At 40.5% G+C, this 16,706-nt stretch overlaps 1 protein-coding gene across 3 annotated transcripts in view; it reads right to left on the bottom strand.

The window, feature by feature from the left end:
• The window catches only part of sema4c (sema domain, immunoglobulin domain (Ig), transmembrane domain (TM) and short cytoplasmic domain, (semaphorin) 4C), a 129,710-nt gene that overhangs the window by 22,651 nt on the left and 90,353 nt on the right, over positions 1-16,706 (bottom strand). For all 3 annotated transcript variants that reach the window (XM_088009081.1, XM_088009080.1, XM_088009082.1), the window contains 5 exons: positions 16,532-16,686; positions 10,294-10,356; positions 6,306-6,404; positions 5,842-5,938; positions 3,958-4,077 (listed from right to left, as the gene is read on the bottom strand). In XM_088009081.1, the coding sequence (XP_087865207.1) occupies positions 3,958-4,077; positions 5,842-5,938; positions 6,306-6,404; positions 10,294-10,356; positions 16,532-16,686 (534 nt within the window). The remainder of the gene's footprint in view (positions 1-3,957; positions 4,078-5,841; positions 5,939-6,305; positions 6,405-10,293; positions 10,357-16,531; positions 16,687-16,706) is intronic.

The following is a 16,706-nucleotide window of genomic DNA, read 5'->3' as shown; positions in this document are numbered from 1 at the left end:
ATCGCAGGTCTGGTCTTAAATAAATAACAAAAACTTCAATATCTGTATGAATAATAAACAGACATGCGAGGCGGAAGCTGTGCCTCATCTGTATGCGCCTCCTTTCTTCGCTTACCTCCCCGTCTCCTCTCACCTCTCTCTCTCTCTGACTCTTCATCACCATTCCTAATGTCTTGTTTTTCCATCATCCATTTCTCCTGCTGTGACTTCATCCTCTTCTCTCCCCTTCATTTCTTTCCAAGTGCCTCACTCTGTCCCCCGCCTCCTCGACCCAAATGATAACAATCCTTTGTCGTAGCTGAGGAGTGAGCTTCATGCTCTCAGTTTTTTTCACCTCAAATTTCAGGCTCGTCTTTTAAAACAACGTGAAGCTTGATGAAAATTAAACATCCTCGTTAGCTTCCACCGTTTCTGTAGCCCGTCTTTACTCCTCAACCTGAGTTAATCAAACATATTTTAAGTGGGTTTTTGTTCTAAATCAAAATGCTGAATGTAATTTAAAAGACTAGCTTGGATTGGTAAGCTACACCAATTCAAAGTGTGTTGGGGTTCCAGTTTTACTTTCTTCCCACAGAGAAACAGGCCCTGCTAAGGTAACGCATGGACCTATTAGACCTGATATAACGTTAATGCAGCTGTGATTTAGAAATATAGACGTGTTGCATGTTATCGTTTGCATCTGGAAATTTTGTGCATTCGCATAAAGCCGGAGAGTAAAAAGACGATTCTTTTACTTGCCATCCGTAGCCGTGCTGCTGCGGTAGAACGATTCAGCTAACAAAATGAAACCTGGAGATGCAGGTATCATTAATTCAGTGCAGTGTGCCACAGCAAAGGGAAAGTAATGCAGAAAATGGTGAACAACAACTCAAGAGTACTCATCTTCACACTCTGTGTTGGCTACGTTACACGAAGCAACAGACGCCACTAATGTATCAGGATTCAACAACGAAAAACACGCAAACATTTCCCACACAAAGAGCAGAACATTCAGTAATTATGTTTTCAAGCTTTATGTTTATTTTTGCGATTATTGATAAGTGGTTGATTAGTTAATTTGAACACCTGCTCTGCTGATGATATGTCAGAGTTGATGTGTGGGTTTCTTTTTTCAACTGAGCCAAAACACGTTGAATTCCACAGCACATATACGTGTTAAGATTTTCAAAGTCAAGCTAGCATAACTGACCTACTTCCCTCTCCTTCACTATTCTTTTAAAATTAAAACTTTTTCCTGACTTTGTTAGCTGTCATAGTGTTGACAATTAGTAGCAAAGCACTGTGTTCCTTTTCTTCTATATATATATATCACACATACGCTAAAGATTTAGCGTGTTATGTTGACAACTTGAAAGCTTAACCAACGGTAGGTATTGCGAGTGAACAGTTTTTTGCACATGACGTCAAGTTGCAACCCGTCTGCGTTTCTTTTATCTTTACAGAAAGCAAAACTTTTCGGTCTAAAAGTAGTCAAAGCTTATACTTAGAAATAGCCTGTAAGGTTCACAAAAAGCCATATTAGACAAATAGCTACATAAAGACAACTTGATTTGATACAACTTGAAAGAATTTCACCCTTTTTGCCATTTGGTGGTAATAGTATGAAAAGGTAGAAAAACACAGTTTATTTATTTAAGAGCTAAAAACAGAGATATAAAGGTATTTATGTCAACATTTTTGAATTTTTACAGGCTTCGAGGATCATGCATTTTAATGTAAAAGGCAAACAGTACAGGTTGTTCACTGACAAGATGTTTTCTATACATCACCAGAGGCAGTTATGTTTGTTTTCAGGAAAACAGACAACTTTACAGCAAAAATTTAACTTTTCTATCTCTTTGAATGAACTGCAGTAACATAAATGACACAGACAGATGAGGAAAGGGAGTTCATTTGTATTTGTAACAAAAAAAAGCACAAAAAAGTCCTTAATTCTGTAACAGTGACAAGTCTATTACATGTATTAATAACTGAGAGGTCCTGCGTTTGCCCCCAGCATAATCTGCTCTCTTTCTTATGCTTTCCATGCTCGACTGAAAGGCGGCTAAATTTAGACTTTTAATAACATGTTGAAATAACGCTCCCTTCTAGAGCAAATACAGACCAATTTTAACCTAGACATCTGTGGACACATTAGATGTGTTTTTATTGAAAAAATAAATCTCACAGGGTTTTTCTGGCCACTCTATAACCAAAAACACACAGGGTGACGTTAGCAAGCTAACCTGCTGCTAGCTACAGCTGAAGCAGAATTATGTTTATAAACAAGTACGGGCCATTTGTAGTACTAACGCATATATCAAGAGCTGCCCAGAAATATATGGCTCTCATACAATACAGTTAATTACAGCAGCATACAGAGGTAAATACTTCAAAATTAGCCATACCACTAGCTTAAAGTAAGTTCCAATTTTTTTCACAGACGGGGCAGAAAAGTGTTTAATTTGACAAAGAATATGAGAAAAAAAAAAAACATTTCATGGATTGAAAGAGAGAGAGAAACTTGTCTTTATGAATAAATTTCTATTTAAAACATTTATTGTAACTTACACAGCTCTCTCAAGTTTTTCATTAATCTTTAGTAAGAACACAACAGCTCATATTTCCAGCACTAGTTTAAGAACGGCCGAGTTCATGTTCCCAGAAAACTACATCTATTTTCAGCTTGGCACTATGAGTTATGTTCATTTTGTTTCTAATGGATGACTCTCAGTGATGTATAGCCGACGGTGGTTATGGAGTTGGAGGCCGTGTGAGAGGTGTCCCAGCTCGCTGAGATGACAAAGTGAGAACACACACAACGTGGTGTATATTCACTGGAGACATAAGCTGAGTACGACTCAGGGGTCACCTCCAGGAAACAGCTGTACCTCTGCTTTCTGCCACTAATGTTTGCCTGTTCTGTAACTGTACAGGTTATTTACAACAGCAAGTATAGGCAATAAAAGCTACACTAGGCTAGCAGGTGATAGATACCCTGCCATTCAGACAACAAAGTCAGGGTGTCTGCTTTTCTCAAAAACGTCTTAAATTCTTGTACCAAAAAGTAAGGTTTTGAAATGTCTTAAATTCATTTAAAAATGTAAGTTGCCTTTAAATACGTTAATCACATGCCTTACATTTTATTGTAAGACGTGTATAAGCAACATATTTTCATTGGGTTCTGTGATTCGAGGTGGTTGAGGCTACAGCTGACTAGCTGCTAACGACTCCTTGCTAATTAGCTTTTTTTTAAATCTATCATGGGAAAGTGTAAATTTGTCATCAGTTTTTTGTCACTGGCTCACTTCCAATCATAACCCATACGTTGTTATGCATTCTGTGCAAAAAAACAAATATAATGTAAAATATTCACCTTTCTTTTGTACATTTCAGTTGTGCTGCAGCAGGTCTTAATTTTCATTCATAATGCTCTTAAAACGCTGGTCGGTACAAGAGTTAGTTCCTATTAAACTCAAACTAGAGGACAAACAGACCAAGGAGTTAAACCGACTTCTTAAAATTGACCTTCATTGAACAAATGATGGCAGAAGATTCTAGAGGAAGTACATTAATTGTATAAAACCCAGTTTTCTTATAATTTGTTACTTCTAGCTCATCTAGTTCACCTGACAACAGCGATAATGTTGATCCACTCAGAGGTTTAGTGGACAATGGGAAGTTGCCCTGGGTCAATGATTTTTTTCCTGATGAGGTAATGCAGATGGGTAATGAGCCATTAGATAATACCAGCGCTGGTTAACCTTTAATGTAAGGGTAAAAATCTACTTGGAAACTGTACATTATCGTTAGACTTGTGCTTTAACTGTGCCAGATTGAGGGGAAAGTGTGATGAGTCCAACAACAGCAGGACAGTGCATTTCTTTTCATCTCTACATAATTTTATTTTATTAGAAGTGACCACCTCTTTCTGCTCCACATTTTCACACATTATTGTTTTTTTCTCTTCACTCTCACCGTTTAGCCAGGCAGGCAAGTATTCACTCTTCATGCTGTAATGCTGCTGGCCCAGGTTTCTCAGAATGACCGGCTCCGTGCCCAGGAAGTTGTTGAGCGTCGCTGAGTACAGCTCCTTATCTGTAAAGAAAAAAAAAATGCAAGCTTTACATTAATTCAGCTTCTTTTTTTCCCCAACAGACAATACAGGCATACATTGAAAGAGACTCTGTGTATCAGCTGGGAGGGACAAAAATGCTGCAAGAATGGCCGTCTGTGGGGTCACTAAAGCTGCCCACAATCAAGTGAATGCAGCATAAAAAGCTAAATTGCACCTCTGGACTCTCGGCTCAATTGTATTGGCTGCTGAAGCGATGAGAGTTTCTGCCGGGTTTAATGCTTCTTTTAATTTGTTCAGGTTCCACAGTTGGAGCAACAACAGCAGCTGGCGGGGAGCGTCTTCTTGACAGGGTCAGACAAAAATTTGTATTTTCTTATTGTATGCATACAATATTGTGAACAAGCCATTTCATTTTCTTTGTATTATTACTATTATTCTCTGCAGACTGTGTTTGTGGAAGGTTTCAAAATGTTTCTGAGAAAACGGCATGGACTTTTTCAAGGTCTATTAACATTTTAGTTTGGATTCTTGTACGTTGAGTTATATGTTGTTGCAGATTAAACTCAAACTAGAGGACAAACATCACTGCAGACTAAGCGATAACAACAGGAACAAATTGCATTTTTGACATAAAGTACACTACAAAACAGTTTGTTTCTCCTCACACCACCATGCAAAAATCGTTGATGCAACTCGCTAGAGCATAATTGTGAAGTGTAAAGAAAAGCATAAATGTATTTTTCTTTACAAATTAAAAGAAGTGGTTTTGTATTGCATTTGTAGCTCTGTGTGTAACTTAGGTTCAGGAAAAGACAGAAAACGTTAGCGAATAAACAGGATCATGAAGACCAAGGAAAACAGCAGACAGGTCGGGGATAAAGTTGTGGACAGAGTTTAAAGCACAGTCAGGTTAGAAATCAATATGCTGAGCCTTGGATACCGCATGGAGTTCAATCCATCACCACCATCATCATCAGAGAGTATTGCACAATTGCAAAGCTACCAACTCGTGCTGGACAAGGACATAACTAAATAAAGAAGCAGCCAAAGTGGCCTGGAGTCACTCCTAAGGATTTGGTGGGAGAATCTGTTGACTTGACAGCTGATTGCTGCTGACGCCACAAAGCTGGAATAGATTCCGTTAAATGGGACAGAAAATGTTAATGAACGTACAATGTTGTCGTGAATATCATCAGATTTAGCTAAATGCTACATTCCAATCAAAGTCTCAGATAACAACAATACTGATCTACTTACAAAAGAGGCCTAACTCAAATTAAGAATCTGTAGAAAGACTTGAAAACTGACGTCCACAGACTCTCATGACTGCCTGAGCACGAGCTACTTTGTGGCAAAAATGTGGAGAAAAAAAAAGACTGTACTTGATGTAAAAAGTGGAGGGCTGGATAGAAATGCATACTGAACTTTTATTAGCATACTGAACAGACTTTTATTTATATAAAAAAATGCTGAAAACCATTTTGTAGCGTTAGAAAATGTGAAAAAGTTAAAGAGGTACAAACATTTGTGATTCATTCTCTAAGGCAATTTGCTTTGCCTAAACGACTCAAAGGTCTCTGTGAGGTGGAACACACAAACTTCAAAGCTGAATTACAAAATAAAAGAAAAATAAAGCCATGTCTCAAGATGCCTTGGAAGACTGTCAGGAAAATTTGAAGAACTACTGACTGAGAAAAAGTACCAAGAAGCTTTGTTCCTTACAAGTGAATAATGACAAACGGGAGGCGTGCAGAACGTCGCAGTTTATAATTATGTCAACTTACCCACAATGAGGCCAGTGTGGCCTTTGGCAGGGTCATATGGACATTTGCCCTTCCCATCCTCCAGAGCTGCCGGGTTGAGGGTAAAATCGTCCGCTTTCTGCAACCAAACACAAATTCCCACACACACAAAAAAAAAACTATGAGGGGAGCACAGGTGGTTCATGGTCAGTTTGAATTATGACCCACATGACAGAGCTGCAAGTCTCGTCCATCCGGTGCACGAACCCTTGCCATGTTGTCCCGTCGAATCAGTGTAACATGCGCGCGCACACTCAAAAACCCACTCGGCAACACTCACATTATTCAGCCGACCCCCTGTGTGCTATGCTTCTCTTCTGTTGCATTTACTTTCGTTTTGTCACACGGCGGCATGGGCCCCCCCGGGGTCAGACGTGTCAGGTTGACACCTGTCAGCCACTGCTTGCCATGACTCCAACCAGAAAAACACACACACGAATACTTACGATGTAATTGCATTTGGGCTGGAAGGCGTAGGTGCCGCAGGTGTAGAGGTGTGTGTGGTTGTAGCTCTGCAGGAAGCGAATGTAGTTGAAGCACTCAGTCTGCGAAGGGAAGAGTGGGAGAAGGGAATAATTGGAGTGGGTTTTTCTTTCAAAAAGTAAAGCTGCAACAGGAGTAACTTTGTTGTTTGTTAAAGCAAAGATGTTTTCACCACTGGTTACACCAACTCAAATTTAAAACTTTTAAGACCTTTTGAAGACTATTATGAATAAACTGTAAGCCCTCTGTCACAACAGAGATGTACAAAAGACATACAGGGAACCAAAACTGTGAAATTTGTGGATCTCTTGGCTGCAGTTTTTTGCTTCTCACATAATGAAAATGGCAATAGATAGCTAGTGGCTTAGAGAGTCATATACTAGCTGCTAAAGGCTTGTTTGTTTGCTTAGTAGCTAGCTAGTTTGCTTAGTAGCTAACTATCTAGCAAATTAGCCAGTTAGTTAGCCTGTAACAAGCTGCTAATACTTGCTTGTGAGCTAGCAAAAATAATCAGCCTTAGTTAACTAGCTAGAATACTAGCTAACCTTCTAATTAGCCTTATAGGCTAGCTAGCTAGCTAACTAGCATTCTAGTTAGCTTGCTAGTTACCTCACAAGCAAGCTAGTCAGCCTTCTAGTTAATTAGCTTGCTTACAAGTTAAATATCTTGCTAGCCAGTTTGCTACTGGTGGATTTAGCCACCTTTATAAAGTAAAGTCTCGCCATGACAAAACTGTGATTAACATATTTAAGATCAACTTACATTTTCTTTAATGAATTTAAGAGATATTGAGACTTTTTAAAGATGAACAGCCAACCTGCCACCATGGTGCAGGTGAGAAAAGTCTACAAGGAAAGTCTGCAATGAGAACTCTAGAAATACATTTATAAACAAGCTCGCTTTCATTCTTCTGTTAAGAGTAGAAAAGGAAGCAGTACGAGCGTTCAGCGTCACTTAACATACAATGCTGTGTCAAATTATCTGAATAATCTAAAATGATGAAAAAAGTCACCGACAGTTCCAGGGAATAATTAACAGAATAATTTATGCAGCGCTTTATGGGGATTGCCCTTTCATGTCTGCACAGCAAGGAATGAAGAATGAAGCTCTTTGGATGGAAAAGAAAAACAGATGCTCAGAAACGATGCATACCAGCGGAATGAATAATTCACTGCGTCTTGTTGATATTGTCTCTGCAACAGCAGGCCAGACAATCCAGCTTGATACAGAAAAACCTAGCAAATCTGTAAGCCAAAACAATAATTGGCGTAACAGCCAGATTGTTTTTTTTTTGTTTGTTTTGTTTTCTGTTAAATAAAGTTTATATTTTCCTTGCAGATTTATTCATGTTACTTCAATTTCATTTTGGAACAACAAAGTACATTTTCAAATCTTGTATCATTTTCCCTCCACTTCACAAGTGTATGCTGAATTATGCTGATCTTAATTGAAAGGCGACAAAATGTGGAAAAGTTCGAGGGGTATGAATACTTTTAAGCTCCTCCTAATTTTATTTAACATGGACTTTTTAACTCTACTTGGAGCCATTTTCAAAGCTCTGCTGCTTCCCCTGCTCTCCAATGAACTGTTTCCCCTTTCCACTGAAAACCACATCAAAAGTTGCTGTTGTGCATCCAGTATATGAGTTACTATAAAATATTAAGGAAGGATGTTTTGCTGGTGGACAGCATGCAGCCTCAGTAAATGGAGGCTCCCGGTGAGGCTTAAGTGCAGACCCTGGAAAACTCACTGTCTGTCTGCTGATGATGAGAATCTGAATCCAAGAGAAAGGATTTAGAAAGGTATATGTCCTAAAAAGACTTGGAACTAGGCTTTATATAGTTAAATAAAGAATTAGTTCTGAAAATTAATTTTGAAAGCATTTTGAATCTTAAATCTACAGTCATGGCCAAAAGTTTTGAGAATGATTCAAATGTTAATATTTACAAAGTCTACTGCTTCAGTTTTTATAATGGCAATTTGCATATACTCCAGAATGTTATAAAGAGTGATCAGCTTAACAGCAATTAATTGCAAAGTCAATATTCGCCTAGAAAATGAACTTTATCCCCCAAAACACATTTCAACTTCATTGCAGCCCTGCCTTAAAAGGACCGGCTAACATCGTTTCAGTGATTGCTCCATTAACACAGGTGTGGGTGTTGATGAGGACAGGGCTGGAGATCAATCTGTCATGATTAAGTAAGAATGACACCACTGAACACTTTAAAAAGAGGCTGGTGCTTGGCATCATTGTTTTTCTTCTGTGAACCATGGTTATCTCTAAAGAAACACGTGCAGTCATCACTGCACTGCACAAAAATGGCCTAACAGGGAAGAGTAGTATCGCAGCTAGAAAGATGGCACCTCAGTCAACAATCTATCGCATCATCAAGAACTTCAAGGAGAGAGGTTCCATTGTTGCCAAAACGGCTCCAGGGCGCCCAAGAAAGACCAGCAAGCGCCAAGATCGTCTCTTAAAAGTGTTTCAGCTGCGGGATCGGGCTACCAGCAGTGCAGAGCTTGCTCAGGAATGGCAGCAGGCAGGTGTGAGTGCATCTGCACGCACTGTGAGGCGGAGACTCTTGGAGCAAGGCCTGGTCTCAAGGAGGGCAGCAAAGAAGCCACTTCTCTCCAGGAAAAACATCAGGGACAGACTGATATTCTGCAAAAGGTACAGGGAGTGGACTGCTGAGGACTGGGGTAAAGTCATTTTTTCTGATGAATCCCCTTTCCGATTGTTTGGGACATCTGGAAAACAGCTCGTTCGGAGAAGACGAGGTGAGCGCTACTACCAGTCTTGTCTCATGCCAACTGTAAAGCATCCTGAAACCATTCATGTGTGGGGTTGCTTCTCAGCCAAGGGAGTCGGCTCTCTCACAGTCTTGCCTAAAAACACAGCCATGAATAAAGAATGGTACCAGAATGTCCTCCGAGACCAACTTCTCCCAACCATCCAAGAGCAGTTTGGTGATGAACATGCCTTTTCCAGCATGATGGAGCATCTTGTCATAAAGCACAGGTGATAACTAACTGGCTGAGGGAACAAAACATAGAGATTTTGGGTCCAATAGACAACCCTAATTATCTTCCTACATTAAACACGCACTGGGGAGGGAAAATGTAAACCATTTCTATTTGAGATCACTATTTAAATGAAAAGTAGGGTAGAGTAGAAAAGAAAATAAAAACCACTTATATTTTCTACTTCTTTTTGAACTGCTTTACCTTTAAATCACAAAGTTCCTCTGACCAGAACTGCTTCACATGTTGGAGTTATTTCCCTCAGGTCGACTGTTAGTGATGGACTATCTTACAACTCAACTTCCTGTGTAAATACTTAGCAGCTTCTAAGCAAATGACCACCCAACGTAAACATACCAACAGGTTTAAGGTTCGTTAAGCAGACATAAATCAATAAGGCATTTTTGAGAATCGATGAGAGCTATGTTAACCTTTTATAACCTCTGAACAACAAATTATAAACTGTTCCTTTAACCTGAACTAAATTCAGTGGTAGTTGTGCAGACTGCACCCGACCAATCAGTGTGCATGTTCTGACTGCAGGCACGTCCTGTTGTGTTTGGACTGCAGTGTTACCAAACACCATCCTCAATTGCTTTCTGTCCTTTCTGCGAGCAGAGCTGCAATCTGCTCTTTCTTTTCTTTTTTTTTTTTTTGCAGCTGAAGACAAAAGACATGCTGAATCCGAGCGCTTTAAAAAGTTGCTGAGCCTGACCCTGTCCGAATGATAGACTTCTCTGTAGGCTAATGGAATGACTGGAAAGTTTCCAATCTGGAGACTCCTAGCAGTCTTAACAAAATGTAATTAAGTGAACTGAGAAATGTTGCACTTACAGTATAAGCTATTATTTTTCAAAACGAGTGCCGTGCTGTCGAACCGGCGGATGAAGCCGTCTGAGGGGCTGTGTGAGTTAGCATCCACTTTACCTGGTTGTTCTTCCCCTTGGAGACACATTCCCTCTTCTTGTCCTGCGGAGCCGGCCAGTCGATCTGGGGGAAGACGGAGGCAAATGTGACTAACCATTAGCACCTGCAGGTGGGACATCTATATGCGTAGCAATACACAATGCCTGAAAAAAAAGGCCCTTCCCTAGTCTCTTATGAGACACACTTTGAAACACATTATAGTAGAAAGAGACATCTTACTGCTCTGCCAATTCTCCACACGATTGCCCACCAGTTGCTGTAACTATAGCAACTAACCCAGACTCGTGTTAAGACTGTGTTCCAACAAATATGCTTCAGATATATTTCACTTGGTGAAAGTTTTAAAGTGTTTGACACATTTTTTGATGAACTAACTATATTCATAGATAGTCAGGGAAAAAAAGAGAAAATAGCTGGCCCCAAAATATTATGAAAAAATGTTCAGAAACATGTATGTCTGATCTTATTTTTATTTATCTCTGGAAAAGAAAGTGAGTTAATTGCATTTAACAACAAAAAGAGGCACGTTTTACTCGTCAAAAAACATTTTAAAAAGATGTTTTATAATGAAAAAGTTGGGACACCATACACTATTAATGCTAATACAGTTTTGCAGTTTTATTTTGGGATGCAGCTGCCACTAAATGCATCTTGTACTAATAAGTACAATTATTAGTACAAATCACTTTACAGTGATTTCAGACTTCTTTCCTCATATCCTCTTCATCCTTCTCTCTCCTCCACTTGTAAAAGTAAATCTCCTGGGCTTCTCCTTCACACAAATAAATAATCAAATAAATCATGACTTGCTTCCTGTAGCCATCTACTGCTCTCTGAAACATCTCATTTTTAGCTGTTGAATGTTTAAAGTTTTTTTTTTCCATGCATGGCTTGTTTCAGGTCACTCCACAGGATATTAATCAGATCAAGACCTGAGTTTTGACTCAAACACGGTTGATTTCATGAATCCAGGTGAGCTGGTCAGGTCCAGTTGATGCAAAGCATCCCCAAACCCCAAGACTTCCAGACGCTGGTCAAACTGGTCTGTTTCTATGCTTCTATGTTTCTAACCTGGTGTTCGACTCTTGCGGACTTCGCTTGGTCCGCCAGACCAGACGTCCTCCAGTTGTAGGGAACTTTCTGTACAGGAAAGTGGCAGATCTTTTGAGACCTTTTTAATCCCTCCAACGTATTTCTGAACACCTCAGACACTTCTTTGGATCTCACCGGTGTGTTCGCGTGCACTTCGACACTCAGGACCCCACCAGACTAAATGTTTGGGGTTCAAACAGCAAAAATCTCCTTGGATATGTTGAGTAGCCACATTGTTTTTAAGTTTTACTGATTTGGTATGATTGTGTGTCAGATTCCACCAGGAAATGGCTGCTTTCTGTAACATTACTTTTACAGTAAGCACTGTTAAAAGTAATATTAAAAAAGTCCTATTCCAGATTTATCCTTATCTTTGTTGGGTTTTTTTTTTACTGTCTTTTTTTTAACATGGCTGTTTTTGCAGATAGCCTCGCCTTGCTAATCCACAATGCACTACGGTAGGTTATAATAATCCACAGACTGAGCTGCAGGTGGAGGAGGGTTAAAACACAGAGAAATGTCACTGAAGCAACTCAGACTCATTCCATGGTTGTGTTGTTTCTGTCTCTGGCTCCATTAAACCCACTGCCGGGAGTGAGTTGGACCCCGCGAGAGCTTTACTGGAGGGATATATCTGATGATTAAACACCACAGCTCCCTGAAAGGATCAAAGACAGCCTGGAGAGAATATCGCGGCGCAAAGCGCCACCGGAACATGCGGAGACCTTAAAAATGCTTTCTCCTCAACAACACCTGGCTGAACTCTGCTCCGTGGACAAAGGTCAGAGGAATCCACCGTGTTTCCTTAGACGTTTCACACACCATTAGTTCTAATTATAATGGCTATTAGGGCGAGAGAGCGAACGCCTCCACCGGATGCAAACCAACTCCAATCAAACGGTGGAGTTTTTACAAAAAGCAAATGTGCTGGTAGATAAACCGCGCCTTAGACTATATAGGATGGTCATTACGTGCTACGGCAACTGTGGCTTTTAATGGTCTCGAAGTAAAAATAAAACATAAAGTGGGTTGTTTGGCATGATGACTGGCGGTGTAATCCACAATGTAAATTATCATTTTTATTACTCCATCTTAAATACGTGTAGGTAAGGTGAGGCCTGGCGAACGAATCCATGCCCATTAAATATTTCACGTTTTGTGATGTTGCAGCTGCAAACCTCCAACACAGAGATTACTGAGGTTTTTATGCGACAGTCTTTTTGAGCTTTCAGACGTTCACATTCAGCTCCACAGATTTTCAACTGGATTTAGGTTTGAACTTTGACTGCAATGCAGAAAATGTACTTTTGGTCAAACAATTTCATCGTAGCCCAGGTAATATGTACAGAGATGTTCTGCTAGAAGTTGAACTTTGACCCGAGTATTTCCCAGCCTTTAACTCTTATTGTTCCTGGTCTGTCCTGCATGTTTAATCCATTTAACTCTGCCCACATTTTACTCCATGATGCTGCCACCTCTACGTGGATCTTCTTGCGTGTCGCCTAAACAAAGGAGTTCTTATGGATTTCTTTGAATTATCACTTTTTAATCACCAACCTTTAATATAAGCCGACGAAGTGGACTAATAATAGTTGTCCTGAAAACAGATTCTTTTACCAGGAAGCGAACTGCACTACCTGAAAATGTAATAAATGTTGCAATTTTGTTCCCCAGTCGAACCGAGTCTACCGGACCGCCAGATGTGTAAAAGCCTACGTTGCACACAGGGGGAACCTGTTGTCTCATTCAGACAAACCAACAGTCTGAATGTTTGCATCATCTGAGTAAATTAAGCGGACAAAAACTTTTTTTTAAATATGTCAGACTTCAAAGGACGATGTGTAATTTTTCTGCCTAATTCACAATTACGCGTTCATTTGTTCAGAAGAAAGAAAGTACAAAAGAGAAAAAACAAAATGTGTGGGAGTAAATTTGGAAAAAAAAAAAAAAAAAAAAAATGTGGTCAGAGTTTAAAGGCCAATTTTGCAAGAAACAGACTTCACCTCGTCCTCCCACGCTCCTTAAATCTAATTTAATTTCCAGAGATTTTCTCTGAAAGCCGACGAAGTTCCAATTATCGGGAGCGAAATCTAAATGAATAATTAGCCGGCGAAATATCACGTCCAAGCCCTGAGCTTTGAACTAATTTGATTAGGACTTTAATGAAGGACCAGCTCCAAGCATTCATTTTTACCTCTAATTTTGTTTCCATGGGTTTTTTTCTCGCTTTTTTGTTAATTACTTCATTAAAAATGAAATCTCACCCTATTATCCACGCACGTTTGCAGCTAAAGCTAAATATAACGGTATGCAGTAGCAAACATCACACAGAAGGAGCTCTCGCTGACGACACTCCAAAATAAATAAACACCTCACACTGACGTGCGGCGGTAATAAGGGGCAGCAGCGTTAATGTACTTCCATCAACTCTCTGTGTTTAGCTACACCTCAGCGTATCTGTCATTAAAAGTAAGAATGAAACGAAGCACAAACATTTATTTTGGTAATGACCTCAGAGCTATTACACGGCCACTTGGTCTCAGCATCTCTGCAAATCTCCGCCTACGTCAGCACAAATAGCGCAGGCGGTGTTTAGGCCATTAGCATTTGAATAAAAATAGAAATCTGATTTGCAAGCGGCTCAGCCTGCAAGTTGAACTTCCTGGAATAATAATAATAATAGTAATAAAGAAAAAAAAAAAGAAAAAGCCTGTGAATTAAATCTAATTCAATTAGACGGAAATTTCATTAGCTGTTCAGATTAAAAGCAGAGCGGAGATTCTAGTGCGTGGGCGCTCTGTTGGAAGCCGCTGCGTTTAGCCGCAAATTTATTATGAAAATGAAAGCGGTGGAGAATTAAAACGGGGTCGCCGCAAACACGAAAAGCGAATGAGAGACGAAGGTGTACACGCGATGCGAACACAAGCGCAAAAACAACAAAAAAACACAAAACAAAACAAAAAAAGAAAACGCTTGTTTACAAAAATCCTGAGGAAAAACCTCCCCAGAGAATATCCAGGGAGGGAAGATGGCGATGAAAGTAATGAAGACGGAGAACAAGCAAGACAGCAGAGACATAAAAGAGAAGCAATTAGTGAAAATAAAGGAGGAGCACAAGTGAGAGAACGACAGAGGGGGAACGTGGCGACAGAATGGGTGGACCATTTGCTCGGTCATTTTTCCGTCTTCGCTCCTTCTCTCTCTCTCTGAGGGCTGACAACAGGTGGCCTTATCATTACCGTAAGACTCACAAACCCCGACTCCAACGAGCCGGCGGCTTTGTTGTGTGTCGCGGCATGAGCGCGGGAGGTTTTTGTGTTGTGTGTGCATCTAATAACTGCTCATTACAGCAGCAAATCAGATAGAAATCCCCCAAACTGCTGCCGGGCTCGTTCGCTACACCCGCTCTGCATCGCCGCCGCGGCATTGATTGCAACACGGCCCAATTATTGAGGGAGCAAAAGCAAAAACCCGACCGAGTCCCGGAGGGGGGTTCCGCGCGCTGGAGTGTGAGCAGAGGGTCAAGTCGAAGGGGGTTTGATGAAGTGAAACAGGTTTTTTTTCCCCCCCCTCCCCTGAGTGCCAAGCAGAGAAACAAAAACACAATAAAACAAGGAGGAAGTGAAGTGACTGAGCGCACCCTAAACTGAGAGTCATGAGCCGCGTCTGGGGACGGGTTCCTGCAGGTGGATGTGAGGCCATGCTTACCACCTTGTTGTCACATTGCAGAGGTTTTTTTTGTGCTGACAGAAGAAAATATACGGGAGGCGATGGATTTACTCAGTAACCTTGGGAGTGTTGCGCCTCACAGAGAGCAGGAAAACGTGTGAGATGAGTCAGGGGAAATGTTGGAAGGTTTTTGATTAATTATGAAGCTCATTTTTTAACAGGTGTTTTCAATTTTTCAGCTAGAAGAACTGAGTTAATGCTAAGTAAGAGGTAAAAGTACCCGTAGGTTACTTTGTAGATTGGACTACGCTGAGTCACAAAGCTTTGTAGTTTTACTTTTATTATTAGATAAAAGCAAAAGATAGCCACTCATTATTTGGCAGGTTTCTTCTTATTACTCCTCCATTTATGACAGTTACTAGATCATCTGTCTCATAACAGATAATCTGTGAAAGGTTTGATCTCCTCCGCCTCCTCCTGTTATTATTGCTGTCTGAAGAAATGCAAACAGCCAATCAGAGCCTGGAGGCGGGACTTCGCGCTGTCATTCATCCTCATGTAATCGTTGCTAAATGTTCCAATGGAGGAGGAACAACTTACCGTTGCAGGAAGACCGTTTCTTACTAGGCTTAGCATTCACAACAGGCTATGATAGCTGTAGTAGCATGAGTTTGTGATTGGTAGCAGTAAGACCCGCCTCTTTGCTCTGATTGGTTGTTCCTTGTTAGGAGTGTGATTGTTTTTGACAGATTGTCTCATACCACGACACTGTGAAAGCGTCAAGTCAGTTTCCCTGTTGCTTTTTCTCCTCCTGTAAAGACGTGGCAGCTGAAAGCTAAGAATGTGGAGGCGCTGGCCTTTAGCTAACAGCAGAGGAATTCATGTTATTACATATTTCACCCTGTCTGCAGCTACTTTCTGAAGTTATTTGTTCAATTTTCAAGAATTACAGTGTTAACAAAATAAATTAGACCGACAGATGATTCAACGACTGGTAGCAATCAGTCGACATTGTGGGTGTTCTTCAGTGTCCTCCAATGCAACGGAGAAAAAGCGAAAGAAAAAAAAAAGCCTTTAAAGAAGGTTGCTCCACGCGTTAACAGGGAGCAAACAAAAGTGTGAAACAGAAGAGGATGTTTCCTGCCTCTGCACTTTCCTTATCAAAGAACCTTTTAAATGTTGTGCTATAATTCTATTAAAATTGATGTCCTAATTAAATCTACAATGAACGTTTATCTCTGCAGCAAGTGAATCATGCTTTTGTTGCTGAACTGTCCGTCACGAGTCCCAGTGACAAGAAATGTGGCCTTATCATTTAATTTGTTGCCTTGCTACAAAGACATTTCTATAATTGTTGTGTTTGCGGACCGCCAGGCTGTAATTATTTTTAACGGAAATACTTTCCTGTATGCGTTTCGATTCTGTTCACATCAGCCTTTTGAGGTGCCTTGTTTGCGCCTACGTGTGTGTGTGTTACCTGTGGTCGGAGCTGTCTGCTGATGTCGTTGGGGTCCAGGGCGAACAGCGTTTCTCGGGCGCCAACGTACAGAACCCTCTCATGGTCAGACAGAGTCAGCATGCTGTAGTTGAACACTCCCTGAACGCTGAACCTCGCCATGCTGTCCTGCCCATCTGGATGAAGACACAAACAC

The sequence above is a fragment of the Poecilia mexicana genome, unplaced genomic scaffold (genome assembly GCF_051168715.1).
Source record: "Poecilia mexicana isolate PSO_F unplaced genomic scaffold, ASM5116871v1 scaffold_9, whole genome shotgun sequence".
In the NCBI taxonomy this organism is placed as follows: domain Eukaryota; kingdom Metazoa; phylum Chordata; class Actinopteri; order Cyprinodontiformes; family Poeciliidae; genus Poecilia; species Poecilia mexicana.
Note: the sequence above shows the minus strand (reverse complement) of the source record. Positions and strands in the feature narration are given on the sequence as shown.